Here is a 21437-nt window from a genome sequence, read left to right on the forward strand (position 1 = left end):
AACCTTCATTCATTCCTAGTTTATTGGTACTATAAAATTAGGCACAACAAGCACAAATAAAAATTATTCTATAAACAAAAAAATCAAATGTGGAAAAGGAAATAGGTTTATTATATATCACGCAGCATGAATCTGGAACAATAATCTTTGTTAATCAAATATTCTTGCTTATTCTATGTGATACTAATAAAAAGTTTAAAAACACTCTGATCAACCGATAATTAAGAGACATCAAACTAATTTTCAAGGGATTGGATCACAATCCCTATTTAAAATAATATGAAAAATTATTTTTTATTCAAATCCCCATAAGGAACAAGGGCATAAATATTATAATCATTCTTGCACAGCCAAAGACAGAAAGTAGTTATAAAAGGCCACATTTTAAAACATCCAATGCCCATATATAATTTAACTAAGACTATTATTGACAATGCTAGGTGCAAAACAACTCAAATTTTATACAGGTAGAAAGTATGGCCAAAACTATGAAAAGCAAAATTATATCCTTATTTAGCATCTAAAATCATGAAGATTTTAATATTCTGACAGTAGCGTTCATTTAAAAATATATGGCTGTAAAATGCATTTACACAACAGTTAAATCTAGCTGCTTTTCATATTCACTTCATGTTGTACCATAAAGACATAATTTCCATAGTACAGACAAGAATGAAGACAAGCAAATTTAAATGTCTTGTCTGCAGTGACACGTCACAGAAGTGGCACTGTATGAACACTCCATTCCTTATTTTTACTTTCTACACTTAATCTTATGACCTCTACCTCTCCATAGGCGAAGGATAACAAAAGAATGATAGATTTATTTCTTCCTGGCCTCTGTTCCATTTTGGATATGTGAGGGTGAATAGAAGGGAGTAATCCAAAATCCATGACCTATGCTGTAATGCCAGCTGAGCTATGTTCACAAACAGAAAAAGAGAATGAGAGATGGCTCCTGGCCAAGAAAGTCTGACTCACTAATGATACAAGTACTCTTTGAGCATCTTCCGGGAAACATGGCGGCATTTCAGGTGTTGCCAAACCAAAACTTCAACTAATATAGGGAATTCAAGCAACTCCAGATATGTGTGTGAGTGTGTTTGCAAGCATCATTGGAGGAGATGCACCTTGTTTAACATGTACCTTGTTAATAATCTTTGAAAAATGCCACTTTAAAATCATACAACTTGCAATGTACTAACTTGCAATCTTAAATATTTAGAAAGGAGATGCAACCCAAAGGCTATTTTGATAAACAACTGGACAAAATATGTATACTGACACTAAAAACTATTAAAGATTTCATTGAAAATGTTTGCCTAAATCGTATAATCTCATTTTATCATGTAGTCTGTTGCCACGACACTTACAGAAGCTAGTAATTAACTCAGGATTCCAGAGTGAAAGATAGAAAGCTCAATGAAAGCTATTGTCAATTTGATTCTATAGTAAAACATTCAGGACTTTCTCAGAGAGAGCCTCAGCTAAGCCATATTACTTGTCATTGCCATGCAGCAAATACCAACTCCAGTGTTGGACTGGCAATTTACAACTTACATAAGACAGTCAATGTCATTCAATCCATGATGTATTTATAAGTTAATGTATTTATAAGGATTCTGACACATAAATATTATTAAGCATTTTAAACCAATAAATAGTGCTCTTCCACAGCCATCTGTTCTATGGGACAATTACAAAATATGATTTTGGTCAAATGCTCAAACTACTTGCTATCTACAATACTAAAAAAAAATATGAAGAATTATTCAATTTTAAAAAAACTTTTTAAATTTCCATTTAAAAAATTCAACTACAGACTATAAAATAAGATACTGCAGGCCCAGCTCACGCTTGTAATCCCAGCACTTTGGGAGGCCGGGTTGGGCAGATCACCTTGAGGTCAGGAGTTCAGAACCAGCCGAACATGGCGAAATCTCGTGTTTACTAAAAATACAAAATTAGCCGAGCATGGTGGTACGTGCCTGTAGTCCCAGCGGCTCAGGAGGCTGAGGCAGGAGAATCACCTGAACCTGGGAGGTGGAGGTTGCAGTGAGCAGAGATCACACCATTGCACTCCAGCCTGGGCGACAAAAGTGAAACTCCATCTCAAAAATAAAATAAAAAATAAGATACTGCAAAAAGAGAAGAAAATTATATCACTGTTTTTTCAAAATGCAGTTAAAAAAGAATTCAATGCATCAAGAAAATCTTTCAAATGTGGCCACATCTCTCTTTAAAACAATATCCTATAACAACATCATGTCATGTTTTCCTATGTGTTACAGGACACCAGGAAGTCTTCCTAGCATGCAATGGTGCCAGACTGATAATCTTTACACAAACTTCTATTACATTCATTAAATCTGCTCACTGGTTTATTCAACAAATACGTACCAGGCATTACATTCCAATTTTAGTATGTGTGCTGCCAAAGCGAGCACATGTACCAGGCATTACGATGGTCCTGGAATTACAATGATGGGCAAAAGGCAATGCAGGTCCTACCCCCATACAGTTTATAATCTGCTAGGAGCTTCTATCTAAGTCCTATTCAAAAACCCTCTAAGATCCCAACTACCTATGAAGCCCAAACTACTCAGCCTAGTGTTTAAGCTCCAACAGGCCCAAATGTTCATTTTCAATCAATTTCTCATCTTTAACTCTTCCCCAATACACATCTCAAACTTCCCTACTCTAGATCCTTGAATGTGCAGTTACACGCACATGCTTGCCCTGACATAGCCATATATCCAAATTCTATCTACCCTTTAAGGTTATTATGCCCAAAAATCAACTCACCCTCAAGGCTCAGCCTCTTACATAAAACTCCAGGAATACCATGGGCCCCACATAGGAGACTTTACTTTCTACCCTTTAACAATGCTTTGTGTGTATATACTATCTCTTCTACTAGGTTCTGAGCCCCTGAAATGCATAAATGTTTCTGATTCATTTCTGTATTCTACATAGCACCTAACATAATATAGGCTCAAATAAATGGTGGTAATTCTAAATATAAGAGATCATTTAACAATGGTAACACCTTACCATTTGGGGTTTGTTGTTTGTTGTTGTTATTGTTTTGTTCTGTTTTTGAGATAGGGTCTCAATCTGTCACCCAGGCTGGAGTGCAGTGGCACAATCTTGGCTCACTGTAGCCTTGACCTCTGAAGCCTAGCTGATCCTCCCACATCAGCCTCCCAAGTAGCTGGGACTGCAGGCACATGCCACTATGTCCAGCTATTTTTTTTATTTTTTGTAGAGATAAGGCTTCACTATGTTGCCCAGGCTGGTCTCCAATACCTGGGCTCAAGTGATACTCTGGCCTCAAGCGATCCTCCCACCTCAGCCTCCGAAAGTGCTCGGATTACAGGCGTGAGCCACCAAGTCCAGCACACCTTACATGTATAAAGCTTAAAGAGTGCTTTTAAAGCATCCTCTCGTACACCATTTGATTGTTAGGACATAACACTATAATTCTAAATGTGTGGGCAACTGAGCTGAATCAGTACTGACCCCAGGACATCCCATTAAAGTGTTTTTGCTATCTGCTAAGTTAGCACATTGTCTCAACCATACCGGGAATCAAATAGGTATCTATGTATATTGGGACCAATCACTGATATTGCTGTATTTAAGTCATTTAACCTTCTTTTTTTCACAAAATGATATGTGCTTACTGGGGATGAGGGGGTACTTTTAAATCTGTTTCAGGGCTCCAACTGAGTTCTAGTTAATAAAGCCTTTACCATAGCGATGAGGATAACTGCTCCCAGCCACCTCTGCTACCCAAATCAAGAGCCCCTTTGTTATACTCTTCATGAAACCAATAAATGGCATGACAAATGTTTCCAAAATAGGAGTTATTGTCAACAAATGCTATTACCTCCCTAAACAATCAGAGTTGTATATAATTTGTCCAAGGATGCCAAGGCAGGCAATCTTTTCATTATAAATATCTACTAGGCTACTTTTAAGGTAAGCTAAAAAATATAGTGCTTGAAATTTAACTGAGAGTATCTAAATTTTTCTCCTTTAGACTAAATATATTTCAAAGTGAATAACATGCCTTATTAAAAGTAGCAAACACCAAAACAGCTTACATTTAAACAAGTTCAAGATTACCTGTGAAAAATAAAACAATCTTAATGAAGAGACCTCATGTTGAATAGGTTCACACTTCCCTTATTCAAGCAGTCTTTCCACAAGTATTTACTTTTTTTCTCTTGTGTCAGAAAGTAAGCCTTCAAGATTAGCAAAAAGTCTTACTTCCCCCAAGTGCTAGCAAAGTCAAAAATAAAAGTAATTTTTAAAAAGGAAAATATTTTGCATATGACATTATATAAATATGAGGAAAAGACTAACGACGACAGATTTATGAACACTCTAACCTTCCTTTTACCATCATATACATACAATCTTTCTCAACACAAAGCCACTTCAGCTTTATCTAATTTTTATCTTATTCTTTTTTTTTTTTTTAAATCAAGCCAGTTCTGCTGCATGATTAACTGTTTACTGCAGGGTATTATTCTACCACAATACCCTGGCAACCAGCTCATATTCAGTTACACTATCACAGCACAAAAAAAAAGAGAGGGAGAGAGGGAACTAATTGTATGATCATGTGGATATTGTAGAAGCCCTTTAGTTCAATCCTAGATGGGCCTCAAGAGGATAATGCTTATTCTGTTGAACTCACTGCCAAATCCCAATATGAAAGTGCCAGGATCAAAACAAGACCCAATTATACAAAGAGTGCATTTTATCAACGTCAGGTTTATAAGAAATAGGTATGTGGCCCTGTACTTGTGGAAAATTGTTCAAAAATATTTACATAGATGGAGCTTAAAGAAAATTATGGAACACTTACTGGCCATAATGATATTCAATGAGAACCTCTTCAGGTAGCATCCAGACAGCAGCTCAGTCATGAAATGCTTAAAGCAACAGAATCCAATTTCATGATGTTCTAGTATTTAAAACAGATTTCCGCCAGGAGCAGTGGCTCACGCCTATAATCCCAGCACTTTGGGAGACCCAGGAGGGCAGATCACTTGAGGTCAGGAGTTCGAGACCGGCCTGGCCAACATGGTGAAACCCCATCTCTACTAAAAATACAAAAATTAGCCAGGTGTGGTGACACACACCTTTAATCCCAGCTACTTGGGAGGCTGAGGCAGGGGAACTGCTTGAACTCCGGAGGTGGAGGTTGCAGTGAGCAGAGATTGCACCACCATACTCCAGCCTGGGAAATAGAGTGAGACTCCATCTCAAAAAAAACCCCACAGATGTCTACACTATCTGGGTTTTTTAAGAGGAAAAAAATATTTACCTGTTATTTCTACCATTAAGGTATTTTTTTTAACCTTAAGCCCAATGATACTTATGGCTGAGTATATCAAGTTTTAATTTCCATTTGCTCAGCCATCATAAAACAATACCAAGTGGAAACCATCTGTAATTACATTTTCAAACAATTATTCACAGAAAGTTAAGCAGAGAGATCTATACATCAGTTTATTATACTTTAAGCAGATCCAGAGACCATAAAACAACTCAAAGTAGCCTCCTGCTTCACCAATAGTTTTCCCATTCTTTCGCTAATATTTATCTCTGATTTTTCAATATCTGGGCTATGACAACAGATCTCTACAAAGAAAAAATAAGGGGGAAAGAAGATCTCTAATGATAGCAGATATGTAATTCCAACTTATCAACTACCTCAATAAGATACAGGAATATCTCATTTTATTGCACTTCACATTATTTCGCTTCACAGATGCTGCATTTTTTACAAATTTAAGGTGTGTAGCAACCCCGTGTCGAGCAAGCCTATCAGCGCCATTTTTCAAAAAGCATGTGCTCAATTCTTGTGTCTGTGTCACATTTTGGTAATTCTTGCAATATTTCAAACATTTTCATTATTATAATATCTGTTACGGTGGATCTGTGATCAGTGATCTTTGATGTTACTATTATATTGTTCAGGGGCATCACAAACCACACCCGTATAAAACTGCGAACTGAACCAATTGATCACTATTGTATGTGTTCTGACTGCTCCAGGACTGGCTCTTCCTCATCTCTCTTATTCTCCTCAAGCCTATTTGCTAGAAACAATATTAAAATTAGGCCAATTAATAACCCTGCAATGGCCACTAAATGTTCAAGTGAAAAGGAAGAACTACCCATCTCTTACTTTATATCAAAAGTGAGAAATGATTAAGCTTAGTGAAGAAGTCATGTTGAAAGCCAAGATAGGCTGAAAGCTAGTGCTTTTGTGCCAAGAAGCCAAGCTGTGAACGGCAAAAAAAAAAAAAAAAAAAATCTTGAAGGAAATTACAAGTGCTACTCCAGTGAACACATGAATGATAAGAAAGTGAAACCGGCTTATTGTTGATATGGAGAAAGTCTGGGTGGTCTGAAAGATCACACCAGCCACCATATTCCCTTAAGTCAAAGTCTAATCCAGAACAAGGCACAAACTCTCTTCAATTCTACCAAGACGGGGAGAGGTGAGGAAGCAAACCTGGGAGCTAGCAGAGTTAGCTGGTTCATGAAGATTAAGGAAAGATTCTATCTCCATCACATAAAGGCACAAGGAGAAGCAGCAAGTGCTGATGAAGAAGCTGCAGCTTCTCTATGCAGAAGATCTTGCTAAGATCATTAACGAGGTGGCTACATTAAACAACAGGTTTTATTTTTTTCTTTTCTAGAGATAGGGTCTTACTGTGTCACTCAGGCTGGACTGCAGTGGCACAATCATAGCTCACTGTAACCCTGAACTCTTGGGCTCAAGTAATCCTCCCACCTTAGCCTCCCAAGTAGCTGGAACTACAAGGCGAACACCAACCATGCCCAACTACTGTTTTTCTTTTCTGCAGAGACAGGGTCCCACTGCAGAAGAGGACACTTGTTCATGACCCACCAAGATCCATTCCCCACTTCCTCTTTCCTAAGAAAACCCTAGTTTTATTTTACGGAATTTTTATTTCATCTCCTATATAAAATAATGTCAACAGTACGACCAACCTAATGCCATTTATATACGTGCGCAATGAATTTCTTATAAGCAGAAGGTGTTATTCTCTATAAATGTGTAGCTCTACTCCATTCAATTTTAATGTTCTAATATACAATTCTTTCTTGAATTATTCAGGCCCTAAATTCTACCAATATTTAAACCTTTTCTTCAATTTTTCACATTCAGATTCTTACCTCAGCCTCCCTAAGAAATAAAACTAAGAAAATATTTTGCTAAACAAACAAAAAAACCCTTTACCTATATCACTATGCCATCTTAATGTTCAACAACCTCTTTTTAAAAATTTTTTTAACAGAGATGGGATCTCACTATGTTTCCTAGGCGGGTCTCAAAGTTCTGGGCTCAAGCGATCCTCCCTCCTCAGCCTCCCAAAGTGCTGGGATTACAGGCATGAGCCATCGCACCAGGCCACAACAACCTCTTCTAAATCTTAAGGTTTTCTATGAAAGTACAAGCTTTTGAAATAAAATATACACAAATGGTGAGGGGGGCATCAAACATGGCTACACTTAAAAATGTTAGACTAAACACTTATCTACCAGTCACAATGTATTAATCATAAAAATTACTCACATTTTAAAAAAGAATATAATCTACCAAATAACAGTTAATCTAGTGTTAAGACAATTTTCAACACTATTTCTTCCAATGGTGACTCTAACATCTCATTTAAGGGGATTTTACTCAGGTTTACTTTATATAAGTAGGTGATTTCATATCAACACAAAACATTAGGCCACAATAACTATACTTACCAACAAACTGAAAATTATAATTTTTTTTTACCAATTGTTTAATTTTCATATCATTAGAACATAAGCCCTTTATATGCTATTTTACCACAATCTCAGTATAAATGTCTCATTTTTCATAGAAAAAAACTAATTACATGGTTCAGTAAGTTGCCTGTGGTAACACATCGATTTTACTTACACTCAAAAGTTAGACTTTAGCTTGTTCTCTCAATTTCAAGCATATTTACCTTAATTTTATCTAATTCACTAGATCTTTCTCAATTCTTCATCTGAAAGAGATTACGATCTTACCATAATTTCACAATATGAATATATTATTTACCAAAGTCTCAATAAGTATGTTACTTTTTCTTTCAAGTATATAATTACATATTGAGTCTAATATTTAATAAGTATGCACTAGAACCATTCCGATAATCACACAATGAAAAATTTACTACTTTATAGCTTTGGCAAACTCATTCTTTCAAATAAAACAGAAAAACAGAACGGTAATATAATTATTTAAAGAATCAGGAAATTTACATCAAAACTTGAATAATTCAGATCCAAGAAAAATAAAAGTATACTTTATAAACTACTTAGACCTAGCTACCATTTATCACTGGATATGTGTTTTTCCTGAAAGTACTTGTTTCTCATGAAATACAAATGTATTCTTCATTATTATCCACAAAATAATGACAAATATGAAAGGTAAAGTAGCTGGGCGTGGTGACTCACACCTGTAATCCCAGCACTTTGGGAGGCCAAGGCAGGAGGATCACTTGAGGTCAGGAGTTCAAGACCAGCCTGGCCAACATGCAGCCCTACTCAAAAAAAAAAAAAATTAGCTGGGCATGATGGCAAGCACCTATAGTCCCAGCTACTCGGGAGGCTGAGGCAGGAGAATCGCTTGAACCAGGGAGGCGGAGGCTGCCATGAGCCAAGATCACACCACTGCACTCCAGTCTGGGCGACAAAGTGAGACTCCGTCTCAACAACAACAAAAAAAAGTAAAATGAAATTTACTTTTTCAGGTGCACTGTGATACCAATCTAAAATACTACAAATTACAATGCCGCTGCAAAATGGTATCATTCATGTTTTCAAAATCACCAGAATTCCATACTTGAAAAATAAATAAATCCAAATACTGTAAATACAATTCCTTTCCAATTCAGTCGGGATTAATTTCAATGACTCACAAATTTAATACCACTTAAAAAAAAAAGATAGAAAAACAGAGTGAAAATGAGTCAAAGATCAGATTTTCTCCTTGAAATTTTCAAAATGAATGACAAGAAATAATTTTATTCCTGTCAATTTTATATATAAAATAGTCATGGCTTTTCCAGAAAGCAATTTTTTAATTTCAACTGATAATAAATTCATGTATAATATTGATGAAATTATTTTTACCATTTAGTTAAGGATAACCAGAAACCATCAAAAATCAATTGAAAGTTCACAGACTCTAAGATATACAGTAATATGTTCCTACATACATTATTGTCTATGATTTTGGAAAACTCAATGTCAACACTTCTCTTTTTAGGTATGCTAAGCAATAGGGGCTATTCATTTTCATAGTGTGACATTGCCATTATAATTTGCCTTTGGTAGATCGTCAATATTTTTATTCTCTTCTCCTCTTGAACTCTGCTGTGACTTAAGAATGCAGTCTTCATCTGATCTCAACTGATTTTCTAAAAGCAGGTGATTCCGGAAATTTTTGGTTGGTTTAAACAGGGTCAAAATTAGGCTCTTTTGAGGAAAGAGATATTCACACAATCTCAAAGTTTCATCCCAAATTTACTTAACAATTACAAAAGGAAAGGATATCTTTACACTGGAGATATCTGGCAGACACTACCTTAATCAAGGGATCAAACTCAGCATCATCAATATTGAGACAAACTGACATGACGTGTTTCTGATGTGATGCCGTGGAAAGTACACAACATCACCTACTCAATATTCTTGCCAAAAATGTTTATCCTGACTCTAATTGTTAGAAAACAATCAGATGAATTCAAAATGTGGAATATTTTACAGGACAACTAAAGTGCTCCCTTCAAATAACATCAATATCATTGATCCCCAAGACAACTTCAGGAATATTCTAAATGAGAGGACACAAGCCATCTAAAAATGTGTGATCCTGATTGCATTCCGGATCAGAGAGAGAGAAAACTATAAAAGGTATTGCTAGGAAAACTGGGAAATTTGAATATGGATTAAATATTAGGTAATTTAATTATATCGATATTAAATTTCTTGAGCATGACAAAAGCGCTCTGGTTATGTAAAAAAGTGTTTCACATTCTCATAGGACTTAAATGCTGAAGTATTTAGGGGCAAAGGTCAGTGAAGTCTGAAAATTGCCTCAAATTGTTTAGGTGGAAAAAAGAGGCATATGCATATGAGTGTGTAAATATATTTATTTAAAAATAAAAAGCTAGGAGGAGTGGAGAAGTTAGGTTCTTGCTTGGAGTTATCTAAACAAAGGTTTTATCAATCCCACCATTTAGAATTGTAAACTGTAATCTATAGATACAGATTATAAAACTAAAAAGATTCAGCCTTCCCACACTCCTACAAAATGTCCACTTGCAATCAGTTTAATAAACAACGGTACTAGTATCTTAAATTATCTTACACCATGGTCCCTGTCAGAAAACAGATCCATTTTTCCAGGCTCTCTTATGTCTAACGTTTTTACAATCGCCCACACCTCCTGGCACAGGTGGCAGCACTCTTAAAAATAGAAAAAGCAATATTTATGTCTCTAAATTCACAACAAAGGGTAATAACTGCCAATCTACCCCTGTACTGACAATAAAACCAATTCAGAAGACTTCTGATACTGTTATAGGGACGATCATTGTTAGAGTTGTACAGATGTAGTCTTAATTTATATGTCTAATAATCAAAAAAAGAGACAACATAAATTTTAAAATTGTAGACAGTCCATATTTAGTGCTAACTATTTGTGGTAGAAAATATACCCAAAAAATTGGCTATGTCTACCTCCTTGGGAATTAAAACCAGAAATAATATGCTTTATTTTAACTAGGCTTCAATATCCTCGCATTATCAAATCATTAAAAATTTTCACACATTTATTATAAGTCAATCTTCTGGGAGTGCAATACTGCACTACATTAGAACCTCATAAAATAAGTTTCATTAACTGATTCAACAAACATTCTTAAGCACAGACTAGGCTGAATCTGATACTTCTCCTTCTGGACCAGAGATTTGTAATGCTTTGGGGCAAGCAGTCGGCAGTTATGTGCTTGCTCTCTGTACTATTTTGGGTTTTCCAGATTGCATGTCTTTCCCACCACTAACTAACAGGCAGTGAATTGGCCAGAATATTGTGTTTATTTAAAAAGTATTTGTTGCCAGGCGCGGTGGCTCACGCCTGTGATCCCAGCACTTTGGGAGGCCGAGGCGGGCGGATCGCTTGAGGTCGGGAGTTTGAGACCAACCTGGCCAACATGGTGAAACCCCATCTCTACTAAAAAATACAAAAATTAGCGAGGCGTGGTGGCACACACCTGCAATCCCAGCTACTCAGGAGGCTGAGGCAGGACAATCGCTTGAACCCAGGAGGCAGAGGGTGCAGTGAGCCAAGATTGCATCACTGCACTCCAGCCTGGGCAACAGAGCAAGAGTCCGTCTAAAGGGGGGAAAAAAAAAAAGTAAGAAGTATTCGTTTGGTAGATTAGGAGAAGTCCACTCAGCACACTGTATTAATCTCTAAAACTTAAATTAAAATGCAGAATTTAGTCAGGCCAAAACAGCAAAGGTATAATAAAATTGTTAAAGACTATTAATATGAATTATAGTATATAATCATTAGTATTTTTAATTTAAACACATCTGTATCCTGAACAGAATATTTAAGTTTATATTCCAATTTAGAATTTTAAAATCACAATATTATGGTTTTCCTGTACACATTAATCCCGTATATTACTAAGTTAATCTTCCTAATTATATCTCTTTCCTGATCAGAAACCTTTAATTCCTCAAAATCTATCAAATTAAGTCCAAATGTCTTATCCTTGGTTCTGTGTACTCCACACTATGACCCACCTACTCAGCCTTTTAGAGGGGAGACTATTTCACTCCCACCCTAAGCCCCAGGTAACCTGTTCTTGCCACAATTCATTTGCAGCCTGTAGGTCTTTGCACAGTAGCAGTAGCAATAGTTACAATTACAGATTAACTGCTATATATGCTGCTCTAAGTACTTTTAATTTTTCTTAACCTCATAACCTAATTAACAGTGAGAAAACTGAGGCACAGTTTAAGTTAAATAATTAGATCAAGCATACACAGCTAGTGACTATGCAAGCATTCAAACCCAAGCAACCCAGAGCCCGTGCTCTGAATCACTACACCACACGCATTAACAACTCCCGAGACAGGAACCCAAAAGTGTTTATCCAAGTGACAAGGACAGACTATAAACGTGTTATAGTCTTCTCTCAGACTATTAGAGATATGTCAAGCAATTAAACAAAAAGTATAATATCATAAAACTAACTTGTGTGTGTATGCTGTAGGATTATTCTCATTTTATGGGATACTTTATACATTTAAACGCAAGATGGTTGCTCTGGTATTATATCTCACTGTGAGGTTTCTTGGTAGTATGCTATTTGGAGTACACTATGAAGACAAAGGGAAATGCTAAATAACATAACTAAAAAGCAATTTAAAAAACAGTAAAATGCCCCTATTTAAAAAATGTTACAAATAATGGTAATGTCATGCTTAATTTAAGCTGGCTAACAGGATTCTGCTATTTATTTATTTATTTATTTATTTATTGAGATGGAGTCTTGCTGTGTTGCCCAGCGGAGTGCTATGGCGTGATCTCAGCTCACTGTAACCTCTGCCTCCCGGTTTCCAGCGACTGTCCTGTCTCAGCCTCCCCAGTAGCTGGGATTACAGGCACCCACCACCATGCCCAGCTAATTTCTGTTTATTTTTACTAGAGAGGGGGTTTCACTATGTTGGCCAGGCTGGTCTCCAACTCCTGAACTCAGGTGATCCTCCTGCCTAGGCCTCCCAAAGTGCAGGGATTACAGGCATGAGCCACCATGACCAGCCAGGAAATGCCAAATAACATAAATAAGAAGCAATGTAAGAAACAGTAAAATGTCCCTATTTTAAAAATGTTACAAATAATGGTAATCTCATGCTTAATATTAAAGCCTGCTAACAGGATTCTGCTACTATTTATTTATTTTATTTTTTTGAGACAGGTGTCACTCTGTTGCCCAGGATGGAGTGCAGTGGCATTATCTCTGCTCACTGCAACCTTGGCCTCCTAGGTTTAAGCGATCCTCCAACCTCAGTTACCCAAGTAACTGGAATTAAAGGCGCACGTTACCACACCTGGCTAATTTTTTTTTTAATTTTTGTAAACACAGGGTTTCACCATATTGGTCAGGCTGGTCTCAAATTCCTGGCCTCAAGCAATCGGGCCCCCTCAGCGTTCCAAAGTGTTGGGATAACCGGCGTGAGCCACCATGCTCGGCCTATAATTTACTTTACCCAAAATAAAATGACTCAAATATATTAGAGAATGAAATAGATTCTAAAATATCTCCACTTTGTATGGCCACCAATTAAAATATTCTCTTTGTATCCTTCAGTTTTTCATGACTGCTATTGTATCTCCCCTTATTTGAAACAAAGTTGTCTTTATGACTTATTTTTCTAATTAAGGCTAGATATTTTCTGTTATTAGCTTGAACCATATATTACCTTTTTCAACTACTTTTACCTACAAAAATGGACACTTCACATAAATGGATCTAAAAACTTGCTCAAAATTCATATTAAAAAGAGGAGACACACTCAATGAAATTATAATTATTCCGTTACTGTAATACTTTCCCGGTACAATACAAAATATAAACAGTTTATACCACTTTCAAACTCCAAAGAAAAGTAATCATTCCCAAGAGAAAACATTCACAATACTACATTTAATTAGAAAATTAGAAAAACTGCATGGTACCAATTTCACTTATACATAAAACATCTAAAACTCTTTCAGATTTCAGTATTTTTATTTCTTTGTTTTCTCCATATGATGATTCTGTTTTCCTAATTTTCTAACTTAAATGTAGTGTTTCTGCAATTTTAAAAATATCTAAAAAATAATTCAATCTTTGCTTAACTCTTTACCAAAAAATACTTAAGATATTAATTTACACATGCAATCTAAAGCAACTATCCCAAAATTTAAACGCCCTACCCCTTTTTGTTAACTCAGTAACAAAGCCCATGAAAAATAACACAATAATTTAATAAGCTACTTCTAAGAACATTGACGATTTTCTTTGTTGGCATAGATAAGTAATTTTATTCTATATTATCAACTAAACAAGCCTAATTAGCAGTTAGGTTTGGTTTCCTCATCATTACAAAATGATACGTACCACACTAACAAAGAGCAGACCAAAAAGCTAAAATGTAAGAGATTAATACAGAGAAACAGAAGATGACAGAAACAATCATGAAAAATAAGAAAGACACTTTTTTAAAAAGCTTTATACCTCTCTACTACATGGTGAAAAAAGTAAAAACATGTTTTCATATTTTAATGGACAAACAAACATGTTGCAATTATCTTCTAGGTGACATCTTATTTTTAAAATTCTGATAAACAGAATCCAGATGTTCTGAAACTCTAATTTTACCTAAGTTAACTGCTAGCTACATAGAACAGGCTTTGAGATGAACATTAAGTTCTGGGATTTTGCTGATTACCCAGCTAATCAAGCAATGTCACCCACAATGGGTTCTCTTATTTATAAACCAAATATCCTAAAAAATATCAGGATAAAGGTTTGAGCGGAACAGACAAATGGACCATAAAGTAAACAGTTCAATTAGTCCATTGTGGTTTATCGCCCTCTGGCTGCTGTGGCAGGAGATATCACAGATAAAAAATGGCTGCCAAGAAAAACTAGCAAGGTGTCAAGCAAAAGTTGGCAGGAAATCCTTCAGGCAAATGTAAAAGCTTTAGAACAGAGCCTCGAACATACATTAAAGTTAGTTTTACTCCTTCCTTTAAAAAAAAAAGCATTTAAAAACATCAAGTAACAAAACATTTCAAACACGATCTGAAATTTTTTAGCCACAGATTAACACTATATAGTTTGGAGATAATAAAAGATGGCTCTAAGAGACTAAGTCAAGAAGAGTTAATACACTAACTAAAGATTAGAATTAGTCTTGCTTTAGAAAATCCCTTGGCATACTAAATAGAAACACTTAGATAGAAAGGTAAAAATTTTTACCAGAAATTCAAAGACAACTGATAAAAGTTCCTGCTTATAGAACTGTGGTAAATATATAAAGCAGCTTAGAAAAATGAAACTCTTATAGTAACTCAGTTTCCAGATATCAGATGCAATCTGAAGCTAAAAATCAGGCAACACTGGAGCCAATGTTTCCTGGAATCACCAAATTACATGAAAAGCAGAAATAAAAGCAAAAGAAAATTTGCTACACCCAATTCAGACCAGATCCTATATATTCATCTTTCCTCAAAATACTATTCAATGTAATCTCACAATTTTGTCCAGTTAGGCTCAAAACTAAATTTCTGTATCACTCTCCAATTCTCCACCAAAGAGTTCAGCTGGCAATGAACCGTAACAACCACAGTCCAAGGAAAAAAACAGTAACTGTTCAATTCACTGTCTTGTTAGTTACTCACAATTCACTATCATTTAAAAACAGTGGATCTTAGCCTGGTTTCCACCCCACCGCACCCAGGAGACACAATACTCTCATTTAATAGCAGTGGTTCACAAGGTTCTGATTCTCAGCATAACTGGAAAAGGACAAGAGTCAGAAAAAAAAAAAAACAGGGATGGGACGAAGAGGGGTGAGAATGTTCCTTCTGAGAGAGACATCCATGAAATACTTAAGATCGTTCTTTTAGACAAGTCTTAATAATCTGTTTGAAATTTACCAATGTTCAAAAAAATATGATGCAAATAATTTTTAAGAAAAAAACAGAAACCTTACCCTGCAGTTCATGATGTATTACACCCACTAGGTTGGGTTCGTCTCCCCACCAGAATATCCATAACTCTTTGCAATCTGGTTTGACATCACGACGCCATACACAAAGCAGGTTAGCTTGCAGACAGCGGATGAAACTTAACAGAATTGGATCATCTTGGGCTGGGGCTGAAATTATGGGTCCACAGTCCCCATGCCCTCCAAAATTGTACCTACGCCATTTGATTCCCGTGAGTTCAGCCTGGAAAAAGACAAAAAATTGTAATCGTTTTCTCATTTTACTTACAGACCACTAAAAATAGTCTTCCATACAGAAAAGCAATTGTGCTAAAATAAATATTTACACGAAACTTCATATCATAAGATTCCTCCCAGTGAAGAATGTATGTCAAATCTTCTCGAATTTTAAGGTGGGAGAAAGTTTCTATCAAGATTTCTACATAGCTCTTTACATTAAATACTAAAATAAAACAAGCTGATAATCATTATTTCCTGTTGAATCATTTGTCTAAACATTTACTCTAACGTGCCTATATAGAAAACTATTTTCTATGTTATCATTCAATATTCAACTCACAAATTATATTTAGAAATCAAGATTCTAAAAATAAGCTTGCATATATGAAATAATTTCTTTCAAATAATTTCTTCCCATCCACAAGCTACAGTTTAAGTCCTTTTTTAATTAGGGAAGCAGTTAGCATGAAGTACGAGAGTGTTTCATCATGAATGCCAAAAGTCTATTTAGGTAGAAGCAATTAAGAAAACTGATACAGAGTTATCAGCAATTTATTCATGTTTTTTAACATGTAGCAAACAGTAAAGCTTTGCTTCTATAACAATTCCCTAATGTAGTTTGGTCTTTTATTTTTTACACACATTGTAAAACATGAGAACTTGCAACCAGCAGAGAACAGATACTGTATCTTTGTTCCATTACATACGTTTGTATTTCAAGATTTCTTAAATCTTAAATTTAAAGAGCTAAACTTCAAAGAGGTTTCAACACAAGCGAAAGCTAAATTTCTTAAACAGTTATAAACTACAGCTACATATTGAAAACTAATCGTAAAACAGATTCATAATTTAATTCTGTACCAAACAGCCCAGGTGGCCAGTGCATTGAATCCTTACTCATGCATCTCCTTCCCCACAAGGTCAATTATTTTTGTTAGCAAGTTGTTTACAAAAAAAAACATGTACCACTAGGTAGAAAACAGCCGTATCTTCTACTAACATAACTGAAACATATTAAAAGTGCTAAAGCAATCAATCACTATAATGACCACATTTAAGAAAAAGAAAAATCACCTTTCATTTAATCCAAATTAAAAAGGTTTTGCTTCAGGCTGAGCACGGTGGTTCACACCTGTAATCCCAGCACTTTGGGAGGCCTAGGGGGGCAGATCATGAGGTCAGCAGCTCGAGACCAGCCTGACCAACATCATGAAACCCCGTCTCCACTAAAAATACCAAAATTAGCCGAGCGTGTTGGCACGTGCCTGTAATCCCAGCTACTCAGGAGGCTGAGGCACAAGAATTCGCCTGAACTCGGAAGGCGGAGGTTGCAGTGAGCCGAGATGGTGCCATGGCACTCCAGCCTGGGTGACATGCCACAGCACTCCAGCCAGGGTGACAGAGCGAGACTCTGTTTCAAAAAACAAAAAGAAACAACAACAACAAAAAAGGTTTTGCTTCAAAAAAGATACAAAGATAATATACGAACTAAAAATATCTAAAACTCAGTAACTTATATTTTACACTGAGATATGCAAATCTAAATTTTTAATGAATATGTTTAGTAAAAAGCTGGCACTGGCATTATTTAGGGTTTCCCTATATGTTACTTGGTTTCCTCTAAATATAAAAGCACTACATGGCCAATATAAAAAGTTCAGAAGTAATACACCATAATCACATTATAATAATCATTAGCATCCTACTATATATGTCCTTCCTCTTTTTCTGTACATATACTTTTTAAAGTTGGAACCATATTGCATGATTTATATTTTTTTCACTTATTTTTATATATTACTAATTATTCTTCAAAATACACTTTTAATGTTTGCATAATATTCTATTCATTGGAAAAAAATATAATTTAGCCATCCCATAACAACTGGACAATCTTCCATTTTATTTCCACTATTGTAATTACTATAATTGGTTAACATCCTTGAACACTGTTATTTTCCTGATTATTTCCTTTAAAGAGATTGCTTGATACTGAATTACCAAAGAATATGAATATATCAAGACTCATGATGAGTGCTACCACATTACTGTTCAATTAATAGTCTCCCCAATACAAACAGCCACCTCCCAAATTGCATATCTTTTAAAATATCTGCCAATTGAATCGAAGGGTATGTACTTGTATTAATACATAGTCCTTGTTCTGCTAGGAGGAAATCAGTATGCAATATCACATCTTTGATCAGATGGGGCCACCATTCCTGGGTTTGAATCCCAGCTCTGCACTAACTCATTGGTTCAGTATACATATGAAGCATTTGTAAGAGACAGTGTCTGGGACACAGCAAAAACCGTAAATGATATTTTCATTATACCACTAGTAGTAGTACTATTTCTTTCACTTTGAGTTGTCTGTTCATACCCTTTGTCCATTTTTCTATCTTACAAGTTCCTTTTTTTTTTTTTTTCTGAGATGGAGCCTCGCTGTCGCCCAGGCTGGAGTGCAGTAGCATGATCTTGGCCTCCCAGGTTCAGGCAATTCTCGTGCCTCAGACTCCTGAGTAGCTGGGACTACATCTGTGCACCACCACGCCTGGCTAATTTTTGTATTTTTAGTAGAAACAGGGTTTCACCATGCTGGCCAGGCTGGTCTCAAACTCCTAACCTCAAGCGATCCACCCACCTCGGCCTCCCAAAGTGCTGGGATTATACAGGCACGAGCCACTGCGCCTGGCCAAGTTCCTTCGTTTCTTCAAATAAAAGCAATGTGTAGGTTTTAATCAGAAACCCTAACATCAATCTTTAAACATCAAAGAAGGAAACAAAAATAAAAAGAAGCTGAAATCCAGAAAGGTAAGCAGAAGACTTTTTTTTTTTTTTTTTTTTTTTTGAGACAGAATCTCGCTCTGTCGTCCAGGCTGGGGTGCAGTGGCGCGATCTGGGCTCACAGCAAGCTCCGCCTCCCGGGTTCACACCATTCTCCTGCCTCAGCCTCCCAAGTAGCTGGGACTGACTACAGGCGCCCGCCACGGCGCCCGGCTAATTTTTTGTATTTTTAGTAGAGACGGGGTTTCACCGTGTTAGCCAGGATGGTCTGGATCTCCTGATCCGCCCACCTCCGCCTCCCAAAGTACTGGGACAGGCGTCAGCCACGCGCCCGGACAGCAATGTGTATGTTTTAATCAGAAACCCTAACATCAATCTTTAAACATCAAAGAAGGAAACAAAAATAAAAAGAAGTTGAAATCCAAAAAGGAGAAGACTAACTTCTTTTATCACCTAAGATAAAGAAAGCATTCTGTGCCTAAGAGCCTTGTGGATGAGGGAAGAGAAAGAAGGTAATAAAAACACACCAATAGGCCAGGCGCAGTGGCTCATGCCTGTAATCGCAGCATTTTGGGAGGCAGAGGCGGGCGGATCACAAGGTCAAAAGATGGAGACCATCCTGGCCAACGTGGTGAAATCCCGTCTCTACTAAAAACAGAAAAATTAGTGGGGCGTGGTAGTGCGCCTGTAGTCCCAGCTACTTGGGAGGCTGAGGCAGGAGAATCGCTTGAACCCGGGAGGCAGAGGTTGTAGTGAGCCGAAATCGAGCCACTGCACTCCAGCCTGGCAACACAGTGACGCTCCGTTTCAAAAAAAAAAAAAAAAAGACACACACACACACACACACACACGCACAATAAATATGAATCACTAATAACATCTAATAACACTAACCTTATTTAAAGGGTTAGAAAATTAATATCAGAGCTTTAAACATCAGATGAGTCAGTCCCCATGAAAATCTATGCACAGTAATTTACTCACTACAACACTTTCACCTGTAATATCCGGCAGTAGAGCAGACAAAATATTTGGCATTGTTTCAGGAGAATGGTTTCCTAATCCTAGTACTTCCACTAACTTCCTATCAGTACATCTATGCTCTCAGTGGCAAAGGGAAGCTGCTACCAACTGCTCTGTTTTTTACAAAGTTGTTCTAGCAAGTGATATCTTTCTTACAAATGCAAGTGACACAACAGCAAGGCTACAAACTTAAAACACCTTGTAACTAATTCAAGTAAAACAGTTCCTTTAAAGTTAAAAACTAAATATCATTATACTAGTCTTCATCGGAAAAGGTTACAATGAAACACTAATCAAGCCTAAAAGAGATAACTAAGTATAAAATGGGTGTTCGAAGATTTAGCTTTAAATTTTGAATTAATGTTTGGTAAGAGAAAAGACAGCTTAATGATACTGAAATAGTTTGTCCAAGAAAAAAAAAAATCCAATCAGGGATGTTTATTCAATTAAGAGTAAAATGTCTTCATAGACCATGATCATATTTATAGTTTAAAAATCAAGTGCACTCCAAGTTCTATTGTCTTTTTTTTTTTTTTTTTGAGATGGAGTCTTGCTCTGTTGCCCAGGCTGGAGTGAAGTGGTATGATCTTGGCTCACTGCAACCTCCCCCTCCCAGAGGCAAGCCATTCTCCTGCCTCAGCCTCCCAAGTAGGTGGGATTACAGGTGCCCGCCACCACACCCAGCTAATTTTTCTATTTTTAGTAGAGATGGGGTTTCACCACATTGGCCAGGCCGGGCTAGAACTCCTGAGCTCAGGTGATACGCTCGCCTTGGCCTCCCAAAGTGCTGGGATTACAGGCGTGAGCCATTGCGCCCAGCCATACTGTCTCAATTTCTGACTAATGTTTATCTCTACGACACAAAATTCTTTACCTAATGATTTCAAAATTTTAAAGCAAACCTTTAAAATAATTCTAGATTCAAAATTATCCCCAATTATTTCTCACTGTCAAAAAGATAATCCTTAATTAAATCTAAGTTTTAAACTACATGGTTTCTAAAATACAGAACCAAAACGATGAAATTAAAATATACAAAGAAGGAAACCCATATGCACATTACGTATAATAACCACCAACATCATTATTTACCAAGCATCTACTTAATACCAGGCACCATACTAGAGTTTTCATATATTATTTCTAATACCGAGCACCATACTAGTGACTTCATATATAATTTATAAACTTCACAACAGACAGCTAAAGAAATTAGGACTCAGAAAGGTTGAATAATTCTCCCAGAGCCACAAAGGTAGCAAATGGCAGATCCCAAATATAACTAGATTTAAGCTGTAACTGAATTTAAAGTATAAATTCTTTCCATTCTGCCATGCTGCTTTATAAGGCAAACGGTAAAAATTAGCCCTAGAGGATTATAAAATAGTACAAAGAAACTGTCATCAACTCAATTTAGCAATGACTAGAGCTCATGGCCACACTTTCTAATTTAAGAAAGTTCATAAATCTTTCTTTAGTCTTCCTGAGGTATTAAGAAAACTGGTATAAGAGTGCCCACATATCATCCCATGAAT

General features: G+C 36.3%; 1 protein-coding gene across 2 annotated transcripts in view; it reads right to left on the reverse strand.

Annotated features, from left to right (window-relative positions):
* Window positions 1-21437, reverse strand: part of MED13L (mediator complex subunit 13L) — a 327929-nt gene that overhangs the window by 271907 nt on the left and 34585 nt on the right. For both annotated transcript variants that reach the window (XM_055236713.2, XM_055236712.2), the window contains exon 2: window positions 15859-16096. In XM_055236713.2, the coding sequence (XP_055092688.1) occupies window positions 15859-16096 (238 nt within the window). The remainder of the gene's footprint in view (window positions 1-15858; window positions 16097-21437) is intronic.

The sequence above is a fragment of the Symphalangus syndactylus genome, chromosome 13 (genome assembly GCF_028878055.3).
Source record: "Symphalangus syndactylus isolate Jambi chromosome 13, NHGRI_mSymSyn1-v2.1_pri, whole genome shotgun sequence".
Taxonomy (NCBI): Eukaryota; Metazoa; Chordata; class Mammalia; order Primates; family Hylobatidae; genus Symphalangus; species Symphalangus syndactylus.